General features: G+C 32.9%; 2 protein-coding genes across 2 annotated transcripts in view; one reads left to right on the top strand and one right to left on the bottom strand.

Moving 5' to 3' along the window:
- LOC126746628 (chromodomain-helicase-DNA-binding protein Mi-2 homolog) overlaps window positions 1-20,427 on the bottom strand; it is a 175,347-nt gene that overhangs the window by 105,576 nt on the left and 49,344 nt on the right. The gene's annotated exons all lie outside the window — the stretch shown is intronic.
- LOC126746633 (farnesol dehydrogenase-like) lies at window positions 5,491-19,169 on the top strand. Its single transcript, XM_050454963.1, has 5 exons — window positions 5,491-5,616; window positions 7,311-7,548; window positions 14,900-15,123; window positions 18,682-18,819; window positions 18,903-19,169. Exons 1-5 carry the CDS (start codon window positions 5,509-5,511, stop codon window positions 18,942-18,944), a joined length of 750 nt encoding a protein of 249 aa, XP_050310920.1. The 5' UTR covers window positions 5,491-5,508; the 3' UTR covers window positions 18,945-19,169.

Raw genomic sequence — 20,427 nt, 5'->3', positions numbered from 1 at the left:
TGTGACGTAGATTACACCTTGAAGCCAAATTTAAGTCTCCCTAGTATTCTTATCAATACTGTTTTGCTTTGTGAATTTTTCTGGAGAAACTCTATACTATGAAATAGACAGAATGTTCCGAATTGCAGTGTCTAAAAGTGCGCTGCTAAAGCGCATTCTGTGCTCAGAAAAAGCCTTAATTTTCTTTATAAACGAATATTGAGAAACGCTGCGTTTTTGAGCCATAGAGTGTTAAAAGTTTTAAGAAATTTTTTTTAACATAACATGACTTTTTTTTCACTTGAGATATTTTTATGAAATTTGGTACACACCTTTGGAGTAACAAAAGGCACTTTTTGATCTAAAAGAGTTGTCCGTACGTGATTTCTAATTGGTTAAAAATACGAAACCATTTTTTTTTTTTGGAAAACAAAATACATTTCTCAAATTCTCATTCAGCTTAGAGCAAATTTGATTCCCTGCCTTTTTTTCGCATGATGCAAGATTTCGAGTAAAAAAATAAAAACCATCTCCTGCAGGTTCTATACAAGTTTGCTACATGGAAATGAAGAGTTGTTTTGCAGAAAATCCGTATTGCCTAAAGAAAAATATTACTGACATGAGATACATCGTATGCATAATCCTGAGATATAAACTCATAATTCACTGTGAAAAATGATTGATTTATTGATAAATTCCATCCATTAGAACAATGCACCAAAGCAATTATGGTTGAATATCCGAATGATTATTAGTATAATTTTACTGAAGCCAGTTGAATTGTGAATTTCTGTATATCTTGGATATGTTGAAATCCTCAGATTTATCCAAAGGCCTAAATAAATTGTAAGAAAAAGAAAATTAAAGGTTGACTACCAAGTTACGATCCAAATATAAAATTTCACTAAAAGTCATAGGCAGTAAAGAAAAAGACAATACAAGTGTATTTGTCTTGTGGATTTTATGTCCTTGATTAAGCTGTAAAGCGTAAATAGATTTTAACGTATTGACCTAAAAGTTCATAATATAAGGATCCGGATGGACTTCTGGAGCCTCTTCTAGAGTTTTCAAAGGCCAAAGAATTGGGAAGTGGCAATAAAGTATCTCAATTCCACGTCTTTGACTAGATATAAAGAGCTTGAGATCAGCTTTCTCTGAATTAAATCAAGAATATTGTTACAAGCTTCTCGGCGGAAGGCCTAACTGAAGCTGATATTTGTGTACATGGATAAGATCCGGAAAGGCAATCTAGGAAATTCAGGGCTGCTCTCGAAAAGTAACTAATTAATGAATGGGTTCCGTAAATTAGAACTACTGACAGGGCCATAAGTTAACTTAAAAATCCGGATGGATTTTTAAAATCTCACTTAGAGTTATCAGAGGCTAAAGAACTTAGAAATTCTAATGAGCCTTGGACTAAGTGTAAAGAACTCGACTTTTTCTCATTTTTATATTACTTAAATGAAGAATTTCCTTGCAGAACACACATGGATTTTATTTTTTTACTTGGAAACTTTGCATCAATTTTGCTTCAAACTGAAAGAAGATTTTAGGAATAATTTATGTTTTTAGAAGAAGCAAAGACGGCGTACCTTTTTTGTACAAGAATATTCAATTTAAAATCTCGGACTTGAAACTCTCGGTTTGGTAACTCAATAGTCATATCATGTTAAACTGGTAAAACCTTTAAAAGTATCTTTAAAAAAATAAAATGTTGCTATAGGTTTGCAAGATGCATTTACTAATTAAGTTACCTTACGCTAGGGCTTTATGATGAGATAATATACGATGTGTAATGCAGAAAAGTGTCCGGCTATAAAGTAATTGTTTTTTTAGGAGTTTCTATTCCATCCTCCTAAACATAGTTATTTTTATTTTATGTTTATTTGTTAACAACTTTCTAAAATTACTGATTTTTTCATCGAAAATTATTATAATTAGCTTTAGAGACTATGTTGAGAATATAATAATAATAATGCCATCAATAATAAATGTTGGTTTGAGAGATATCCCTAGAACATCCATTATCAATGCTAATAATTTTGACAAGCAGCTTTTTTTTTAATATCCAATGAATCAATAGTATTTACATACATACATCTAACAAGACTCAACAATGGATTTTTTTTTCTTTTCTGTAATTTTTCTTTAAATCATTACTGGCACCATAGCGTTATTTACTTGTTGAATGGTGTTCGCTTTTCCAGTTTCCAGTGGGGAATTTTAGACCTTACGAAGAAGAGACCTTACTGTAAGAATTATCTGTAGTCCAACAATATTTAACGCAGCAATAACAATATAATTTATTATATAAAAAGGATACTAGATGCTTTACAAGAATTGATCAAAACAGATTAATTTTTTCTACTTAAGAAAATTCAAATTCAAAAATACTTTATTCACCAAATAAAAAAAAAATAAAAATTAACAATATTGTGAAAACGACCTGCGCAGCGATTATAAAAAAACAGATAACATAAGCACCCTAATGAATATGTTGCACAAACGCGTATCACAGAAGCATACAAAAAAATTAATTCTTAATATTATTATTATTCTTAATATATTATATCATTGTGTGTTTAACGAGTATATTTAATTTAAAAAAAAGTGGCTGCGTATCAATGTGTCGAAGCCCAGAAGGAGTCGAAGGGAAAAAAATGCTCAGCGGAAGGTGCTGATACTTAAAATTAAGTGTTTTAAATTTAATGAAATTATTACTTGTATCCACCAGGCACACTTAGACATACTTAGACATATGTCACAGGCTCCATTCATACCCGCAACATTAGTTGGAGCAATTATGCTCATTAAGCACCATGGTTTTAATATACAACGAGAACTTTTGCTCCTTAAAAGTCTTGACCTCTCTTGGCAAGTTATTCCAAAACCTGGGTGCAATGTACTCAAATGATTTCTGATAATTAGATGATCTATGCCGTGGTACTCTAAAATTGTCAATGTGTCGTGTATTATAATTATGATAAAAACTATTAAATAAATCCCTTAAAAATGCATTTAGAATGACACTGAAAAAGTATACAGGTTGGGGAATTGAATAATAAGGTACGTTTATATATGTAAATAACTGATAATAGATATTATGCTTTAAGGTTTTGGGATCAAAGTGTCGTTGCTTTATTGCGTTATGCAAGTAGGTAATTTACAAATGAAATTTTAGTAAGCAAGTGAACTTAGATAATTTGAATTTTTGTTGGTCAAGAATTTGTATGTTATTATATAGTCGAAGAATGATCCAGATCCAGTAACGAGTTCCAGTTCAACGAGTACTGTAGCATAAGTAATAATTTTCTTTAGGACATTTTTATATGTTCTTTAATATTATCTTCGAGATGTTTTTTTTTCAATTTGCCCTACAGAAGTCTTGCCACAGTCGTTACAAGGAATTTTATATCTTCCACCTGACCGCATATATTTAAAAGTTTTACTTTTCTTTTTACTAAATATCTTATAGTGTTGATTTTACTGAATGATATTTTTATTTGCTCGCAGTTCAAAGCACAAGCTAACTAAATAACTTTAATATACGGGATCTTAAAGTATGCTTGGTTCGTGACTCTGGTTGTGGTTGACGGATGTGTAGTTGGGTTACTTTATAATAATTTTCTAATTCTAAATTAGAAAATTTCTAAAATTAGAAAATTATTATATAGTAAGGAAGGTAGGTAATTATTTTCTATTAAAAATTGTTAAATGCGATTGATATTTTTTCCATGAAATTGTTGGCTTGAGAGATATATTGCAGGATTTTTTCAGTTTCGAATAATGTTAATTTCTTGTTAATTGATAGTTTGAAAAATAGTTTATGAATCTCTCTGAAAATGTAGGTTTACGATACCAATCTACGAGGGGTCTATTGTCATTTATGACTTTAGTATCTAAAAATGAGATAGAGTGACTGTCTTCAAGTTTTATGGTAAACTCTCTTGGGTGAAACGAATTAGGCATGGAAGTTAGGACATCGTCGACATACCCCTTAAAAAATTACACAGAAAAAGATAGTTTACTATACAAGTATTTTGTAATTTTGACATCACTATATCTGAGCACACCGGTGACATACAATTACCCATTCCAAGTCGAAAAATTTGTTGATAGAAGCTTCCATTGAATTCGAAATAACCTACTTTCAATACAAAAATCAAACATGTTTAAAAACTCAATCAAGCATAGCAGCATTAGGTGAAATCACTGAACATCGTACTGATATCTCTAGTCAGATCAATAGTATTTTAGGACAGTTGTTAATAGAGGTACCACCGCCAAAGATATCAGTATATAATTTTCAGGGAGTGTTATAGACTATATGAAGTTAGAAAATTCGGAAGTCTCTTTAAGAAGCATTGTTTAAAATCTCAGAAATCCATTTGGAGATATTATAAATGGGTAAAAAAATATTTGTCCCCAAATTACTTCTATATTTGGGGTTGGGTTGGTTGGATCTTAAGGAGACCATTTACACACGTGAATTTACTAGGCCAACAAATTTAGAGGAGTTGCGAGAGAAAATTGTAACTGTGCCAATTCTATTTTATCAGAAATTCTTTTAGAAGTACTAAGGAGTACTAATTTAAGAGTTTTAATATTATGTTTGTATAGTGTATAAATTTTTCTAGTTATATCAGAGTTTATACTTTATTTTTATTAGAATAACGCCTTAACTTTCATTACAAAACATAACATAATAAACATTTTGATATTATGATTCTATGTGGGTTACACACTGATGCATGCCTAATAAAGCCTTCATCAGAAAAATATTTTAGAAATGCCTGAACTTTCGCGTAATATATTGCAAAATTTAAATGCAATAAATACAGCTACTTCTCCTACTGAAAAACAACGACGTAGCAGAGGGCACGAAATGCATGCGTGCGCATTGCCATATTTCGCCTTTAAGCATCTCTACATGCGCAACGATCTATTCCCCAACCTGTATATTATAAAAGTTTGGCATAGTGCCAGTAAGCTTCATTTAGGTGTAAAGATTAAAAACAGATATCGTCTATTTTAATGGATAAGTAACTAAAACTATCCTTTGAATATTTTAAGCTTGTATACAGCTTAAAACTTTTTATAACCCTTAAAACTTTACAGTTACGTCGTTCGAAATTATAATGTAAATATTTAATGAGTTAGAATTTAGAAAAGAAAGTCATTACGAGGCAATTAGTATCCGAAAACTTAATAATAAATGGTAAATGACAATGGTGTATACAAGTTGAAATTTATGAAAAAAAATTGAAGCCACTATGCTTTTCATCAAAGCACTGTTTAGTTATATAATTCATAAATTTCGGGTAAAAAAGTATATAAACTAAATTCAGAGATTCAGACAACTTTCAATGTCTATCAAATTCGTAAATCCTAAACTTGACTAACCCAGTATACGTTCCTTACCATCAATTGCCCGATAAAACTTCAAATAGTCGATATTCGGTAACAATATATAGAGCATTCCAATTATTAGATTTTAGTATGTGAGCTGACTCTACTGCTAGCTACATAATGGTATTGTCATTAACACGATGGGTCGGAAAAGTAGCTGTGGTAACCGGCGCTAGTGCCGGTATAGGTGCAGCTACAGCATCGCAGCTCGTGCGAAGTGGAATTTTGGTAAGTTTTGAATATTGGAGGACGGCTATTAACGGAAAACAATTCATGGATTTTTCACAACACTTAATTTATATTTTGTGTATCGTTTTTTTAATAAATGGTACCTTTGATGATAAAAGAAACTGCAAAATAGATTATTGGTCGAGAGGAACTTTTATTTTACTAGTTTTCAGATTTTTGTTAGACGAGTAGCTCCTCTTGATTAATTTTCTTGCGGTTCTTTTAATTCCGGAAATGTTTAGTTTATTGAGTAACATGTCACGAGCTACTGTATTGAAAGTTTTCGATAAATCGACGAAAATGCAAAGAGTTGGTATATTTTTATCAAGAAAATCGTACAAATTGACTGATTTTCATATACTTTTGATAGAAAACGAACTATAGGGAAATTATCGAAACGGTGTAAAATTGTTTATATTAGTTGATTCAGTTTTATGAAGTGGAATAACCAACTACGCTTAACTTTAGTACATAAGGATAATGGACAGCATTAAAGCACTCGCTATGCATATTTCTTTGGAAACTTTTTGCAAAACCTGATGTTATTCTTGATTTTGGCGATGATATAGTTTTTTTCCCGATGAGTTTGTGCTTATGACAAATAAAATAAAAAGGATAAATACTCTTAGTTTTTTACTAATATTATGTAAAGGACTTATTTCGGTAGAAAGCCTCGTATGCACAAAACGTTGTTAAAATATTCAGTTTTATATTCTTTTTTGTTTTATAAGACTATTTTTTGACACCGTTGGTAAGCAGTTTGCCCTTTAAGATGATAAAGCACTATAGGGCAACAATTTGATATATAAAAATTTGAGGTCGAAAAAACTTCGGTTTATTACTAGCCCACATTGTTGAATACTATTCGCTTGAACGTACAACCGATTTAATTTTTATTGGTACGGTTAAATATGTTTACAATTATCATGTTTACACGCAAGGTTAATGCGAATTAAGATAACACGCATGTGTAGACATCCGTAAACCGTTTTAAATATGCGGATCATCTCACTGTAATGCGCATTAAGGTTCTGTGTATACGAGAGAAGATCCAAATTCGCATTAATTTTCAGTGCTGCCAACTAACAAAAATTTGAAAACCGAGACAGGCACAAAAAAATTCACTTTGATTTTGTTGTGGTATGCCTTATTGTGTTTTCGCACAATTTAAAGAATTATATTCTTTTATTAGATATATTTTTACTTAATCTCCTCAATCTAAGTAATTTATCAATAATCGTTTAGGTTGGCAATAAAAAACAGCTGGTTAACGTCAACGTTAAAACTTGTTCTTAAAACCGTTGTGTAAATACATATCAAAACGTTTTTGTTCTAATTCGCATTAATGGCACGTGTAAACTTAGTAAATGATTTGTCACATAATGAGGATTCCCATTTGACATATCAAGGTGAAGTTAGCTGGAGGTGAGGTGATTGACAGAACCTTATTAAAAGCAAAATTATTCTTCCTGAATATCTAAATTACTGTGTTTCTTCCAAAGCAAGTTATGGATCATTTTCAAATGAAAGAACTGTATAAAAATACCTTTAAAAAATACACCAACTCTCTTTTCGTTACTATTTATCTACAGTATTTGACATTTTCTGTTTAACTCAGATTTTTAATAAAACCAAATACTCTATTTTCACTTGATTCATTAATTGATTTTTTATAAATCAAGAGATTATTTTAGGTGGCAGGATTAGCCAGAAGAGTGGAACGCATCGAAAAACTCGCTGCAAGCTTAGAGGGTTCTAAGGGAAAACTATATGCGTTTAAATGCGATATCACAAATGAAGAAGAAGTAATAGCAGTTTTCAAAGAAATCAATGACACTATAGGCACTATTCAGATCTTAATCAACAATGCTGGGTTAGGTCAACCGACCGATTTAATTGATGGAGATTCTAAAATGTGGAGAACATGCATTGGTCAGTTAATAGTTATTTTTTAAGTAGATAGTAGCGTTCTCGATAAACAATGTTTCTCCCACTATTATTTTTAGCACTAAAACATTAAGAGTTGGGTTTCCCTGCCTAAAATAAAGTTTATAAAGTAATTCTACCGATCTAATGTAATTTGAATGTGCTGTTTTCATTTCTATAGAACACTCCTTTTTTTAAGGAAAAACATAGTCGTCCTCCACATGGGTGTTTCCTTTCCTCATCATATAACATAAGAATGAGCTACTTCTTCAAAACTATTCGAACTATGATTACGATCAGTTTGTATTCAAGTTTTTTAATCAAAAAACGTTTAAAATTGAATTATAGATGCTAAACCCCTAAAGATTGGCTATATTCTAGAGTTATTTTTTTTGTATTAGGTGCTTATATAGATTTTATTTTTAAGCCCAAGAAGACCTAAAGCAAAGTTTGAATAGAAATTTCGTTTGAGTAATTTTTATAAATTAAACAATTAAATTAAACAAAGACATAGCTTAATTTTTTTTAATTAAACAATGCCTAGCATTAGAAAATACTTTAGACTTAGCAAGAAATTTGAGTCTTAAAAATCCGTAAAAAGTGCTACCGCGACTTGCACTTCGAATGGTACCGGGGAAATGAAATCCCCGGTGCCGACTGAAACTGGCATAGGACACATCGGATCTCTAGGGCAAAGAGCGCTACACCACAGAGCCTGATCTCCATCTGTCTGGACAGCGCGGAAGGCTTGAAGCTAAATTGGGATAATTTAGCTTCAAGCTAAATTATCCCTAATTATAATCCCTATTATAATTATAAATAATATGGCTAATTTCCAAACAAACGAAACCGATCTTCAGGTATATAATCAAAAATCCCACACCTTTAATAAGGTGAACCTTGTGGAATCTGGGGGAGGAAAAAATTCCCTAGCACGTAAACCCTTTTTAAAGACCATAAATCTCGTTCGTCAATTGGCACTTACAATATCAGAAGAAGAACTAAACACCGCATGGAAGCTAGATCACATCAAGTGAGATATAATTGGCCTGTGCGAGACATGACAAAAGAAAAATGCACGGTTCTTACGTCGGGCCATATGATCTATCAAAATAATAGCGAGACAAACCATCGAATTGAAGGAAAACCACTACTCATTAATAAAATATATAAAATACAATTATCAGAAAGATATAACCTGCAGATTATCCAAATGTATGTCCCTACAAGCAGAAAATATGAAAAGACGCACTTTGTTATATTAATGGGCGACTTTAATTCCAAAATGGGAGATACGAACATTCCGAACAGAGGAAAATTTGGGCAAGGCACCCCAAACGAAAGAGGTAAAACGTTAATTAATTATCTCCAAAAATTTTTTTTTCCAAAAAGTCAGCTAAGCGAATATAGCCAGCTAAGCCCCGACTCAAAAACGAAATTGACTTTATAATAACGAATAAAAAAACTAGACATAATAACCGATGTTTCAGCATTAAATAGATTCAATACAGATAGTGACATAGACTGCTAAGGACAAAAATCAAAATTAACCTTGGAACGGAAAAGAGGAAACTAATCCATTAAAAAAGATTTACAACAATTCTGGAGCTTCAACAAAATGTTAACACCTATCAAAGGAACACTAAGAGCAAACTCTCTTCTATTGCACAAATGATCGAAATAAACTTGGATGAATTGGCATAAAAAAATAAGAAACAGCATGCAGACAGCGACAAAATAGATCTGTTCGATGTAATAATGTAATAGTTCTGACCTCAAGAATATAAGAAGAAACATATAGAAGTGACCCTGGCTTTAGAGAAGTTACGTTAAAAGGAGTATAAAGAGACATGCGGGATCACAATAAGAACATGATAGAGTCCGTCATAGAAAATAATAATAAAATGAGAGCGCTGAAATCAGTAGATAAAAATGGACAACATTATCAAATGAAAAACAAACGGCAAAGAAAAATACCATAGTGACAAAATAGTAAATATAAGCGAAGAATATAAAGAACTATGATACAATGTATGCATCCATTAGGAGGAAACGTCTGACAAAAATTCCACCGAAATTGAAAAAGCCCTAAGCCAGCTAAAAAATTGTCGAGCTTCTGAGCAAGATAAAGTCACTAGTGAAATGATAAAAATGGGAGGCACAACCACAATAGAATCCATGAAAATCTTAATGAACAAGTGTCTTCACATCGGTAATATTCAACATTCATGAGAAAATGCCCCCAAGTCATCTTGTTATACAAAAAGGGGGACAAATTAAATCCCAGCAACTTTCGCCCATTAAGGTTACTGTCCCGTCCTTATTAAACGCCTTCTTAAGATTCTTACAAACAGGCTTACGCGCTAACTACATAGATGAATTGCAGTCGAATGATTAGGCTGGTTTTCGCAATGGAGATAACACTGTAGATCATCTTCAAACGCTACGGAGTGTAAGGTATAATATTTATGATAAAAGGAGTATGATATGGGATATTTGATAGGTATTTAGGGTTTCTGGTATAAACAGGGCTGCCAGACATTAATTGAACCCTTAGTCGCGCCCCATTCGATTTTTTTCCCAGGAAACTGAAATTTCAAACCAAAAACCCAACTTTTTTAAAGGATAATTATGTCATATTTTGATTTTAAAATGAACATATTTATACAAAAATTTAAGATATATTTTTATCAATGTAAATAGTAGACCAAATTTCTCTTTTTTTAAACATTTTTAAGACTCTGACTACCTATATAATTTAAAATTTTATTCTGGGAAAAAAAAATTAAAAATTCAAATGTTGAAAACTACTTTTCCATTAAATAAAAAAGGGTGATAAGTTTATTTTGTGCATTATAAATGTGAAAATATATAATATGTTTGAAAATAAGTGTAAAAAATTAAATTAACCTGTTATAGTGTTATTATTTATAATTATAGTGTTAACAAATTAATATTAGCAAAATTGAAACTAAACTACTTAAAGTCCAAATGTAAATTTGAGATTGGTTTCGATGAAATATATTTTTTTGTTTTTATATTTTTTTTTGGGTTGTAAGACTCGTTGGACTGATTATGTCATATCTTGAAATGTAATGTTTAATGCTCTCATGCTCTTTTTCCTCATCTCTTCGTTTCTTAAGTTTCTTAAATATAATATAAGCTGTTGAAACTACATTTACTACCTGTTCACAGGGATATAAGAGAGAACCCCGATTTAAGATTGGCTATATAAAAATGACTCTAGCTTTAAATTGGAATCTATAACAATTGCCCATGTTTATAGGGGCAGGTGTAAATTGTAGCTTAAGCAATGTCAAATTTTCAATTATGTTTGCGGAATTTGTGGGACAACCCTTTATTAAAAACCATTCTTCTTTAATATGAACATTTCTGAATACTTTTAAACACTCTTCAGAAGTCTCAAAACAACTGCTCTTTTTAAAAGCAAGGTAATCTTCCTTACTTTCCTTTAATGCCTTAAGAAATTGTTACTCCTCTAGTTGCTTAGATTTGTCATCTGTACTTCTAAAAAATAAAATTGTTTTGAATAGTAATTAGGGCAATTTGGAAAAAATGTCGTCACAAAACACAATCGTCCAACTAGAGTTGACGTACGTCTCGCCCCGATGGCATATCAATATTTCGCAGAGTTACTGCTAAATACTCTCTTCAAATATCTCATTATGGCATATTCACCAACCTACATTTGACGACGTCACAATTTTTATTTCAGCGTAGAGGCCTTAGTTCTTAAGGAGGAATTTGGAACAATACGCCGGTCCATCTTGCTTTTATATATTTCAACAAGGCTTTTCATTCTGTTGCCTGTGCGTGGATGGTAGAGACGGTTCGACGATATAGTTTTAATTAGCAATACGAAGTAACTTACCGAAAAAATCGGTATAAAAATGAACATCGATAAAACCAAACACTTAAAAGGACAACACATAGAGAAAGTCAACGAATAGATAATATATATTTAGGACACACCATAACACTGGGCAAAAAAAATCAAACAGCCGAAATAACAAGGCGTATTCGACTAACTTTAGCAACATAAAAGTGTCGGCCGTCCACAGCAACAATGGATCGACGATATAAGAGAGATAGCGGGAAGAAAATGACACCAGAAGAAGTTGGTGGTAGACAATGGTATAGTGAAAACATCTTGTCGGACTTGCATTGTCTTATTTATTTAATGTAACACGACGTTTCGGTTGGTAAGTATCTCCAACCGTTATCAAGTGTAAACTGACAGCAAACTACTATTCACTATTCTATAGGCTTATATACTAGATGTGAAAGGGTGGGGGAGGGGGGGGAAGTCATCCGTGAAAAGAGTTGGGGGGAGGGGAGGGGGGGGGGGGCACGCGTCTCTCTAGATCCTACACTGTCCTGAGAGTAGAGGCTTCCAGATGTTGGGTATATCGACGCTTGGCTGGCTGAAGATCCTCTGATTTTGTGAAATGAAAGCTGCCTCTACGAACTTCCTCTTCCGCCAGTGCTGTTCCTTGTGCAGAATCTTGGCTTCTGACCAATGGATATTGTGTCCATTATGCCACGCGTGCTCTGCTATTCCGGATTTGGAAACCTCTCCTCTTTGGGTCCAGCTGCGATGTTCCTTCGCTCTGATTTTTAGGGGGCGCTTCGTTTCACCTATGTATGAGTCACCGCACTCACATGGGATCCGGTAGACGCAATTTTTGGTATCCACCATGCCATCTGGTTTGGTCTTTGATACCACGCTTCTGATAGTGGTGCTAGATCTAAAGGCAGTTCTAATATTGTACTTGCTGGCAATGCGTCGGATTTGTTCCGATGTACCCCTAATGTAAGGTATGGGTAGAGGTCTGGTTGTCGTGGTGGCCTCGTCTCTGATTTGATTTGGACGCGTCCTTTGGATGGTCCTACTTATTAGCTTCTTTGGATATCCATTCTGTTGTAGGTCTTTGTAGATGGTATCCACTTCAGTCTTGAGATCCTCGTCGTCTCTACAGATGGTAGGAGCTCTATTGTAGAGGGATCTTATGATGCCTACTTTGGTGGTTGCAGGATGGTTGGACTCATAGTGCAGAAACTGAAGTTCGTAGATTTCGGCCGACCTTTTTAAGAAGGACGAAGGACTTCCGATGGGTTCATCTCTTTCCTCAGTAATAGCAAACATCTTCATGGAATGGTTCGAGGAACATGCAATAGATGCCTCCCGTTGCAAACCCAAGCTCTGGCTTCGATATGTGGACGACACCTTCATCATCTGGGACAAAGAGGAAAAAGCACTTCAGGATTATCTGCTTCACCTCAACAGTTTCAGACCAACAATCAAGTTCACGATGGAGACAGAAAAGGACTCAGCTCTACCTTTCCTAGATGTCCTCGTTAAAAAGGTCGGCCGAAATCTACGAACTTCAGTTTATAGAAAACCAACACACACGGGCCAGTATCTGCACTATGAGTCCAACCATCCCGCAACCACCAAAGTAGGCATCATAAGATCCCTCTACAATAGAGCTCGAACCATCTGTAGAAACGACGAGGATCTCAAGACTGAAGTGGATACCATCTACAAAGACCTACAACAGAATGGATATCCAAAGAAGCTAATAAGTAGGACCATCCAAAGGACGCGTACAAATCAAATCAGAGACGAGGCCACCACGACAACCAGACCTCTACCCATACCTTACATTAGGGGTACATCGGAACAAATCCGACGCATTGCCAGCAAGTACAATATTAGAACTGCCTTTAGATCTAGCACCACTATCAGAAGCGTGGTATCAAAGACCAAACCAGATGGCATGGTGGATACCAAAAATTGCGTCTACCGGATCCCATGTGAGTGCGGTGACTCATACATAGGTGAAACGAAGCGCCCCCTAGAAATCAGAGCGAAGGAACATCGCAGCTGGACCCAAAGAGGAGAGGTTTCCAAATCCGGAATAGCAGAGCACGCGTGGCATAATGGACACAATATCCATTGGTCAGAAGCCAAGATTCTGCACAAGGAACAGCACTGGCGGAAGAGGAAGTTCGTAGAGGCAGCTTTCATTTCACAAAATCAGAGGATCTTCAGCCAGCCAAGCGTCGATATACCCAACATCTGGAAGCCTCTACTCTCAGGACAGTGTAGGATCTAGAGAGACGCGTGCCCCCCCCCCCCCCTACCCCCAACTCTTTTCACGGATGACTCCCCCCCCCCTCCCCCACCCTTTCGCATCGCTGCACACATCTAGTATATAAGCCTATAGAATAGTAGTTTGCTGTCAGTTTACACTTGATAACGGTTGGAGATACTTACCAACCGAAACGTCGTGTTACATTAAATTAATAAGACAATGCAAGTCCGACAAGATGTTTTCACCAGAAGAAGTAGCAACCCACAAAACATAATTCATTCACAATTGACAATTCCTGAAAATATCCTTCAGCATTCCAAACCCATCTTTATAAAAAGAAAATCTTAAAGGACTTTTTAAAGTGACGCTTCTATTTAAAAAAATCCAAAACTTTTACTTCCTATAGAAAGAAATGAATGTTTTAATCGTTATTTGCAGCATATCTCTACTTGTAAATTTACATATTTATGCTACGTATTACAGCTATCATCATCGTAAATTTATTTCACTTATGTAAAGAGAGATATCTTTACTATTACTATACAGCATTGGCAAATTAATATTATAGATAAGAGATTAATGCATTAGAAAAGAAGTACATAGCAGTGTATACCCATACGGCACACTATATTTGTGGGACACTATTTCAGAATTAATTAATTTTTTTCGTTTTTTGTTATCGTTTTTTATTGAAATATGTTTTTTTTTCAAAATATAATAAAATATAAGGTATAATCGCATTAAAAAAAAGGAAATTAAGGCAATCCCGCTAAACCAAAAACGTAACAAAAAACGTCAAAAGTTAAAACTTGTTTTTAATATTTTTGGATTTGGGTATGGGGCCAAATAAAACTCCCAGCGAAGTAATACTTCACACGGCAGTTCAGAACTACTGTGGTTGGTTAATTTGAATACCTGTATACTAATATTTGAGTTACTTGTATGTTCTCCAAAAGTTTACCCTTAATGAAATGTTAAAATTGTATCAATGTTCCCTTTCATGATTTACAGCGAAGAGCCCTAACTTATTTCTGTAGCCCCAAAGAAGGCCTAATACAGGCCAAAACTTTGGCATAATTTTTTTTTTAAAGACTTTGTCGCCATATCCAACTAAATTTAAATGGGAAACTAAAATAACATATTAAGTTAACATTTGTTTTGCTTACAACTTATAGAGTCTTCCAGTTATCCTGGGCCACCTGGCCCAATTATTTTCAATCACTTTTTAAAATTTTCAGATACAAATGTATTTGGTTTATGTGTGGCTACAAGAGAAGCGATAAAGTACATGAAAGCCGCGGAGGTGGAAGGACATGTGGTGCATGTAAATAGTACTGCAGGTCATGTGGTTTATAATATTCCAAAGTTCAATGTGTATGGAGCAACCAAGTATGCCGTTACAGCGTTGGCGGAAACGTTGAGAAGAGAAATAAATATGAAAAAGCTACCTGTCAGAATTACGGTAAGTTTTAGGTAAAACGGGGTGTACCACGGTGAACAGCGGCGGTTGATTAATTGAAAACTAGGCATTGAAAATCATTGAATCTTCTAAAAGTATTTTCAGTAATTTAATTTTTATTTTGTTTTGTTTAAGTCTAAGGTTTTGTTAATTATCTAAAGGGAACTACACAAAGTCTCGGTCTCAAAAGTATTTATTAATTCTAACAGTAGGTTACACGTGTTTCACTCATATTAAGAGCATCATCAGACCTAAAAACTAAAAACAAAGAAACTAAATACAATAACAACCTTAAAGTTAGGGCAAATTGGTACCTTAAAAATCGACTACAAACAGTACATGCTTTACGGACACATTATGCACACACACACTAAGTAAAATAAATTCTTAGGAATGTGATACGCCACAAGTTTGTAAAAGACCAAAACAACTAAATTAAAATTAAAGAAATAAAAAAATATAAAATTATCGTCCTAAGTGAGATTCGAACCTACTGCTAGTCTTGAAAAACACGTCAGTTAAGCAATGTAAACTACTGCGCTACAAGGTCCTTAGTGATATTTCTAGTAGAAGTGGAGTATGTCAGGCAATATTGTTAAAAATGAGTCCGGGTTCAAAATTAAAAACATCGTTAATACAATCTAGGATTGGGCTTTTCTTGGCTTTGGTGATTTCTAATTTTTCCAGAAGATCCAGTTTTCTGCTTTTTTTGCAGAACTGATACATTATCAGGAACAGTAAAATTGTGGCCCGAGGACAATACTCGTAAATGTGTAGCAAAGGCCGACTTGGTTTCAGTAGTATCAGTGTCTCTAAACTTATTCACCAGACTCAAATGTTCCTGTATTCTAGTGGAAATTTTCCTGACCTACATAAACAATGGGACAACCGGCACCACATTGTAAGCTATAAACCCCAGATTTAGGTAGAGGGTTTTGTTCATCTACTGGTCTTACCAAATTCTTTTTAGCGAATTTAATTCTACTCTTAGAATTAATAATATTCATCCTACTGTTAGAATTAATAAATACTTTTGAGACCGATACTTTGTGTAGTTCCCTTTAGATTATTTGAATCTAGGTCTCTTTGAAAAAATGGACGACTTCTTTCAATTTAAGGTTTTGTTTTCTGTTATTTTCATATATTATGTAAACAATGCCGATATCTAACCGTGAATTGCTTAAGAAAAAACTCAAGCTTTTAATACCAATTGACGTTGGGTCTCACGAAAAAGAAAAACTTCGTTCTGTATTAATCGTTGGACCATTAATAAATACAAAGTGGTCAAAAATTACCTGCCAAAATGTCATTATTACAAACATACATTAATTTTTTAAATGCAAATCTTCCTTTTTCATTATGTTATGAAATTTAAAATTAAGAATAAGGATATTCCTATAACATGTCTATTCCGAAAATTAATACTTTTTGAAATATGGACAATTAATTTTTACGCGATTAGTTAGCCGTTAATTAATCGACTAATTAAATATATTTATTATCTATAAAGACGTCACATTTTTAGAATAGAACAGCGTTAAGATTTTACTAAAAAATTTGGCGCAATTAATCTTACATCTGTCAAATCTCAAAAGAGAAGGAATGATGTCAATACTTCAAATAATATTTATTAGTGAAAAAAAACATTTTTTAGATTTTTGTCAATGTAAATTTTGAAGCAAATTTTTAACTACACTATATTTATTAATTATTGTCGAAGTATTAATACCGTCCCGTTTAGAAATCTTATTCCAATTTATTTAATAAAAAATATCTATAAAATAACTAAATCGGTTAGACTTAAACATAGTGCATTGTATATAAAAGTGTCTAGAATTTTATGTAGAATGTAAATAAATACAGTAGTGGCCAAAGGTAGATAGACAAAGTATTAAAGATTTACCCAAAGTTCCCCTAGATTTTAAATTATTGTTATTTGTAAGGCAATAAAAGGTCTATAAAAAGATACTAATAAATTTCAGTTAAATATTTTGCTTGCTATCAGATAAAGCAATAATATAAATATAGCTAGTCAAAAGTAGATAAATAAAAACAATTTTGGAATTATTTTTTTGCCTAGATTTGATGTTAAAAGAAAAGCTGTTTGGGCCATTATCAAAAGATATGAAAGGATAGGATCATTAGAGCCAAAAAATAAATCTGGTCGACCAAAAAAAATGGACATTAGAGCTGTACGCAAATTAAAACAAATTAGCCAGAATAACCCTTTCATGACTTCTCGTCAAATTCAGATAGAATTACAGGCTCTAGGGATTTGTAATGTGTCCTCAAGGACTGTAAGACGAAGGTTGGTAGAAGAGAATCTATTTGCACGTAGGCCAGCAGCAAAAAAACCATTGCTTTCAAAAAAGAATCGCTTAGCCCGATTGGAATTTGCCCGTCGGCATATACACTGGACAAAGCATGAATGGAAACGTGTTTGCTGGAGCGACAAATTGAAGTTTAATTTGTTTAATTCCGATGGAATTCAATATGTTAGACGTCCTTCTGGCCAGCGTCTGAATTCCAAGTACACAAAAACCCACAGTTAAGCATGGAGGTGGATCAGTGATGGTTTGGGGTTGCTTCTCAGGTTATGGAATGGGCCGGTTACATCGCATAAAGGGCATAATGGACAGGTTTACGTATGTTTATGTACAGGGATATTCTCAGAGATGTTATGTTGCCCTATGTCGAAGACAATTTACCATTGACATTCCAATTCCAGCAAGATAATGACCCGAAGCATTCCTCCAAAATTATGAAGCAATTTTTCGAATAAGAAAAAATACCAGTTTTAAAATGGCCATCCTAGTCACCCGATCTTAATCCCATCGAAAATTTATGGGAAATTGTAGATCGTGATATTAGGGATACAAACTATTCAAATAAAGATGAATTATTCGAACGGTTGCAACAGAAATGGAAAAATATTGGTTTTAAACTCATAGACAATCTTATTGAATCAATGCCACGTAGATGTCAGACTGTAATAGACAATAATGGGTATTTTACAAAATACTTCGAAAAAAAAAGAGTATTAGTTATTTTTTAAATTTGTCTATCTATATCTATCTATTTTGTCCAGCGTATATTTAGTTTTTTCTTATTATTTACCAAATTAGGTGTTTGTTTCTAAAGAATGTTTTATTATTTTTATACATGTTTATGTTGCCCATAATAATACTTAAATAGCTTTATTATAGAATTTTTATTTCCTTTGATTTTTTTAAAAAAACCATTTGTCTATCTACTTTTGGCCATTACTGTATATATTGCAACAAGCATCGTCTATGTATTTAAAATAGCAAAGACGTTGCTTGTTTTATAAGTGGCAGGACCGCATTACTAACGTCATCTTTAAAATCTTATTTTTATCATTATTATACCTTGCCAATATTGCCTTAGTTCGTGATACCGGACACCCTATATAAATGTAAGTTACCATAATAATAAGTTACCATAATAACATAAATGTAATATAACATAAAAGCGCCGAAACTGCTTAGAATAAAAAGCAAGCTCAAAAAATTATAACCTCTTTGCAATATACATTTTCAGAGTGTCAGTCCAGGTTATGTATCAACGGAATTCACATTTGTTGCTTATGGACAAGAAACGTTTGATATGCCATCTTTAAAACCAGAAGATGTAGCTGATGCGATTAAATATACTTTATCTACACCACAAACCGTAAATGTAAGTCATAGATAATCATGTGTTAAAAAACAATATTTTAATCTAAAGATACTGGCTTAGATTGTATTAAACTTCTTTTGCAGATTAAGGAAATTAATTTAGAGGCCTATGGAGCAACACTTTAAGAAGAGTTAATTGCCTAGACCATAATCCTTCAATCGCAAACAAAAACTTTGTCAGGTTACTTCAGCACTTAGATAAAGTATAAGGCGATGGTATAACACAAGTGAAAACTAAAAAAACAAATGTTAAGTTGTTTTTAGATTTGATTCTCTGAATTATTAGTTTATAAATTTGATTACATTATACTATGCTGTATTTACACATTCACGTGCAATATATAGAAAAAATACATAGTGTTTGTTGTTTTATTTCTTTGCCATTTGTCACTTACATTCACTGAATTCTGAATTAATTTTTTGGAAGAAAAAAATGAGATGAAAATTGCTTTCGGTGTAGTATACGAAGCCGTTTAATACAAATATATTCAAAAGTTTATCATTACCCTAAATTTTCGAAAGGTATTTTTATCGCTAAAAATAGATTAGAAACTTATTAATTGAGTTTTAATTAAGAAAAAAACTAAAGTGCTTGTAAAAAAACTTTATTACTCTTAAAAATGTTTTTAAGTATAAGGCTATTCATTAAATTAACAAATTGATAGCTGATATAATTGAAGAACATAGATATAGTATGCTTATTGGAACATTGGCTACTAGATGAGGAGTTAAATTCCAATAAATGGTTAGAAAATTTTAATTGTGTTAGTCATTGTTGACGGAAAAGTTTTAAATGTGGTAAAGTTAATTTTAAAAGTTAAAGTGTGTATTAATTTTTGTAAAAAATAGTCTTATCTGTAAAAGTCTTGATTTTAACGTCGAGAAATGTGTTGAAATCTTGGATATATATGCATCATGTTTTGATTTGTACATCATTGTCACTTACAGGCCTCCTGCGAGCCACTTTGACACATTCTTGGTGACAATGAACAATCTTTTACTCAAAATAAATAAAAGTTAACGAGTAGTCATTGCTAGGGGTTTCAATGTGCACTTTGGGGTATCAAACAGTGACACTTACAATCTTTGTGATCTGTATGGTGAATTTGGTTTTTAACAGACCATTTTTGAGCCTACAAGGGTGAGCGAATTTTTTTCCTAGTAACAGATCAAAAAATACAACAAATTTAATTGCTAAATTATTATGTAAACTCTAATAATTCTTTTAAAATAGAACAGAAAACTCTTAGGCCAATTACTCAAATGGGTCTACTAAAATTTTACAATATGATAAAACATGAATTTTTTGAATTAACAAATAACTATCAATTGAGCACCACCCAAAATTTTAATATTTATATATTAGATAGTACATACAGTGCATCCCAAAAGTTATGTCTAAATTCAATTAAAATTTAGGGGTGTGGTCGAAAAAAAAAAACGCTCGGACCCGTCGATTTTTATTTCAAGTTGCGCATTTTTGTACGTGAAGTTTGTATATACAGGGTTGCTGAATAATAAATTACGATCATCAACTTCATTTTTTCAAATAAAAGCAGCTTTTTATTTCATTTTTGAATTTCGCGTGGAATTCTACGTATGTTTCATG

This window comes from Anthonomus grandis, chromosome 17, assembly GCF_022605725.1.
Source record: "Anthonomus grandis grandis chromosome 17, icAntGran1.3, whole genome shotgun sequence".
In the NCBI taxonomy this organism is placed as follows: Eukaryota; Metazoa; Arthropoda; class Insecta; order Coleoptera; family Curculionidae; genus Anthonomus; species Anthonomus grandis.
Note: the sequence above shows the minus strand (reverse complement) of the source record. Positions and strands in the feature narration are given on the sequence as shown.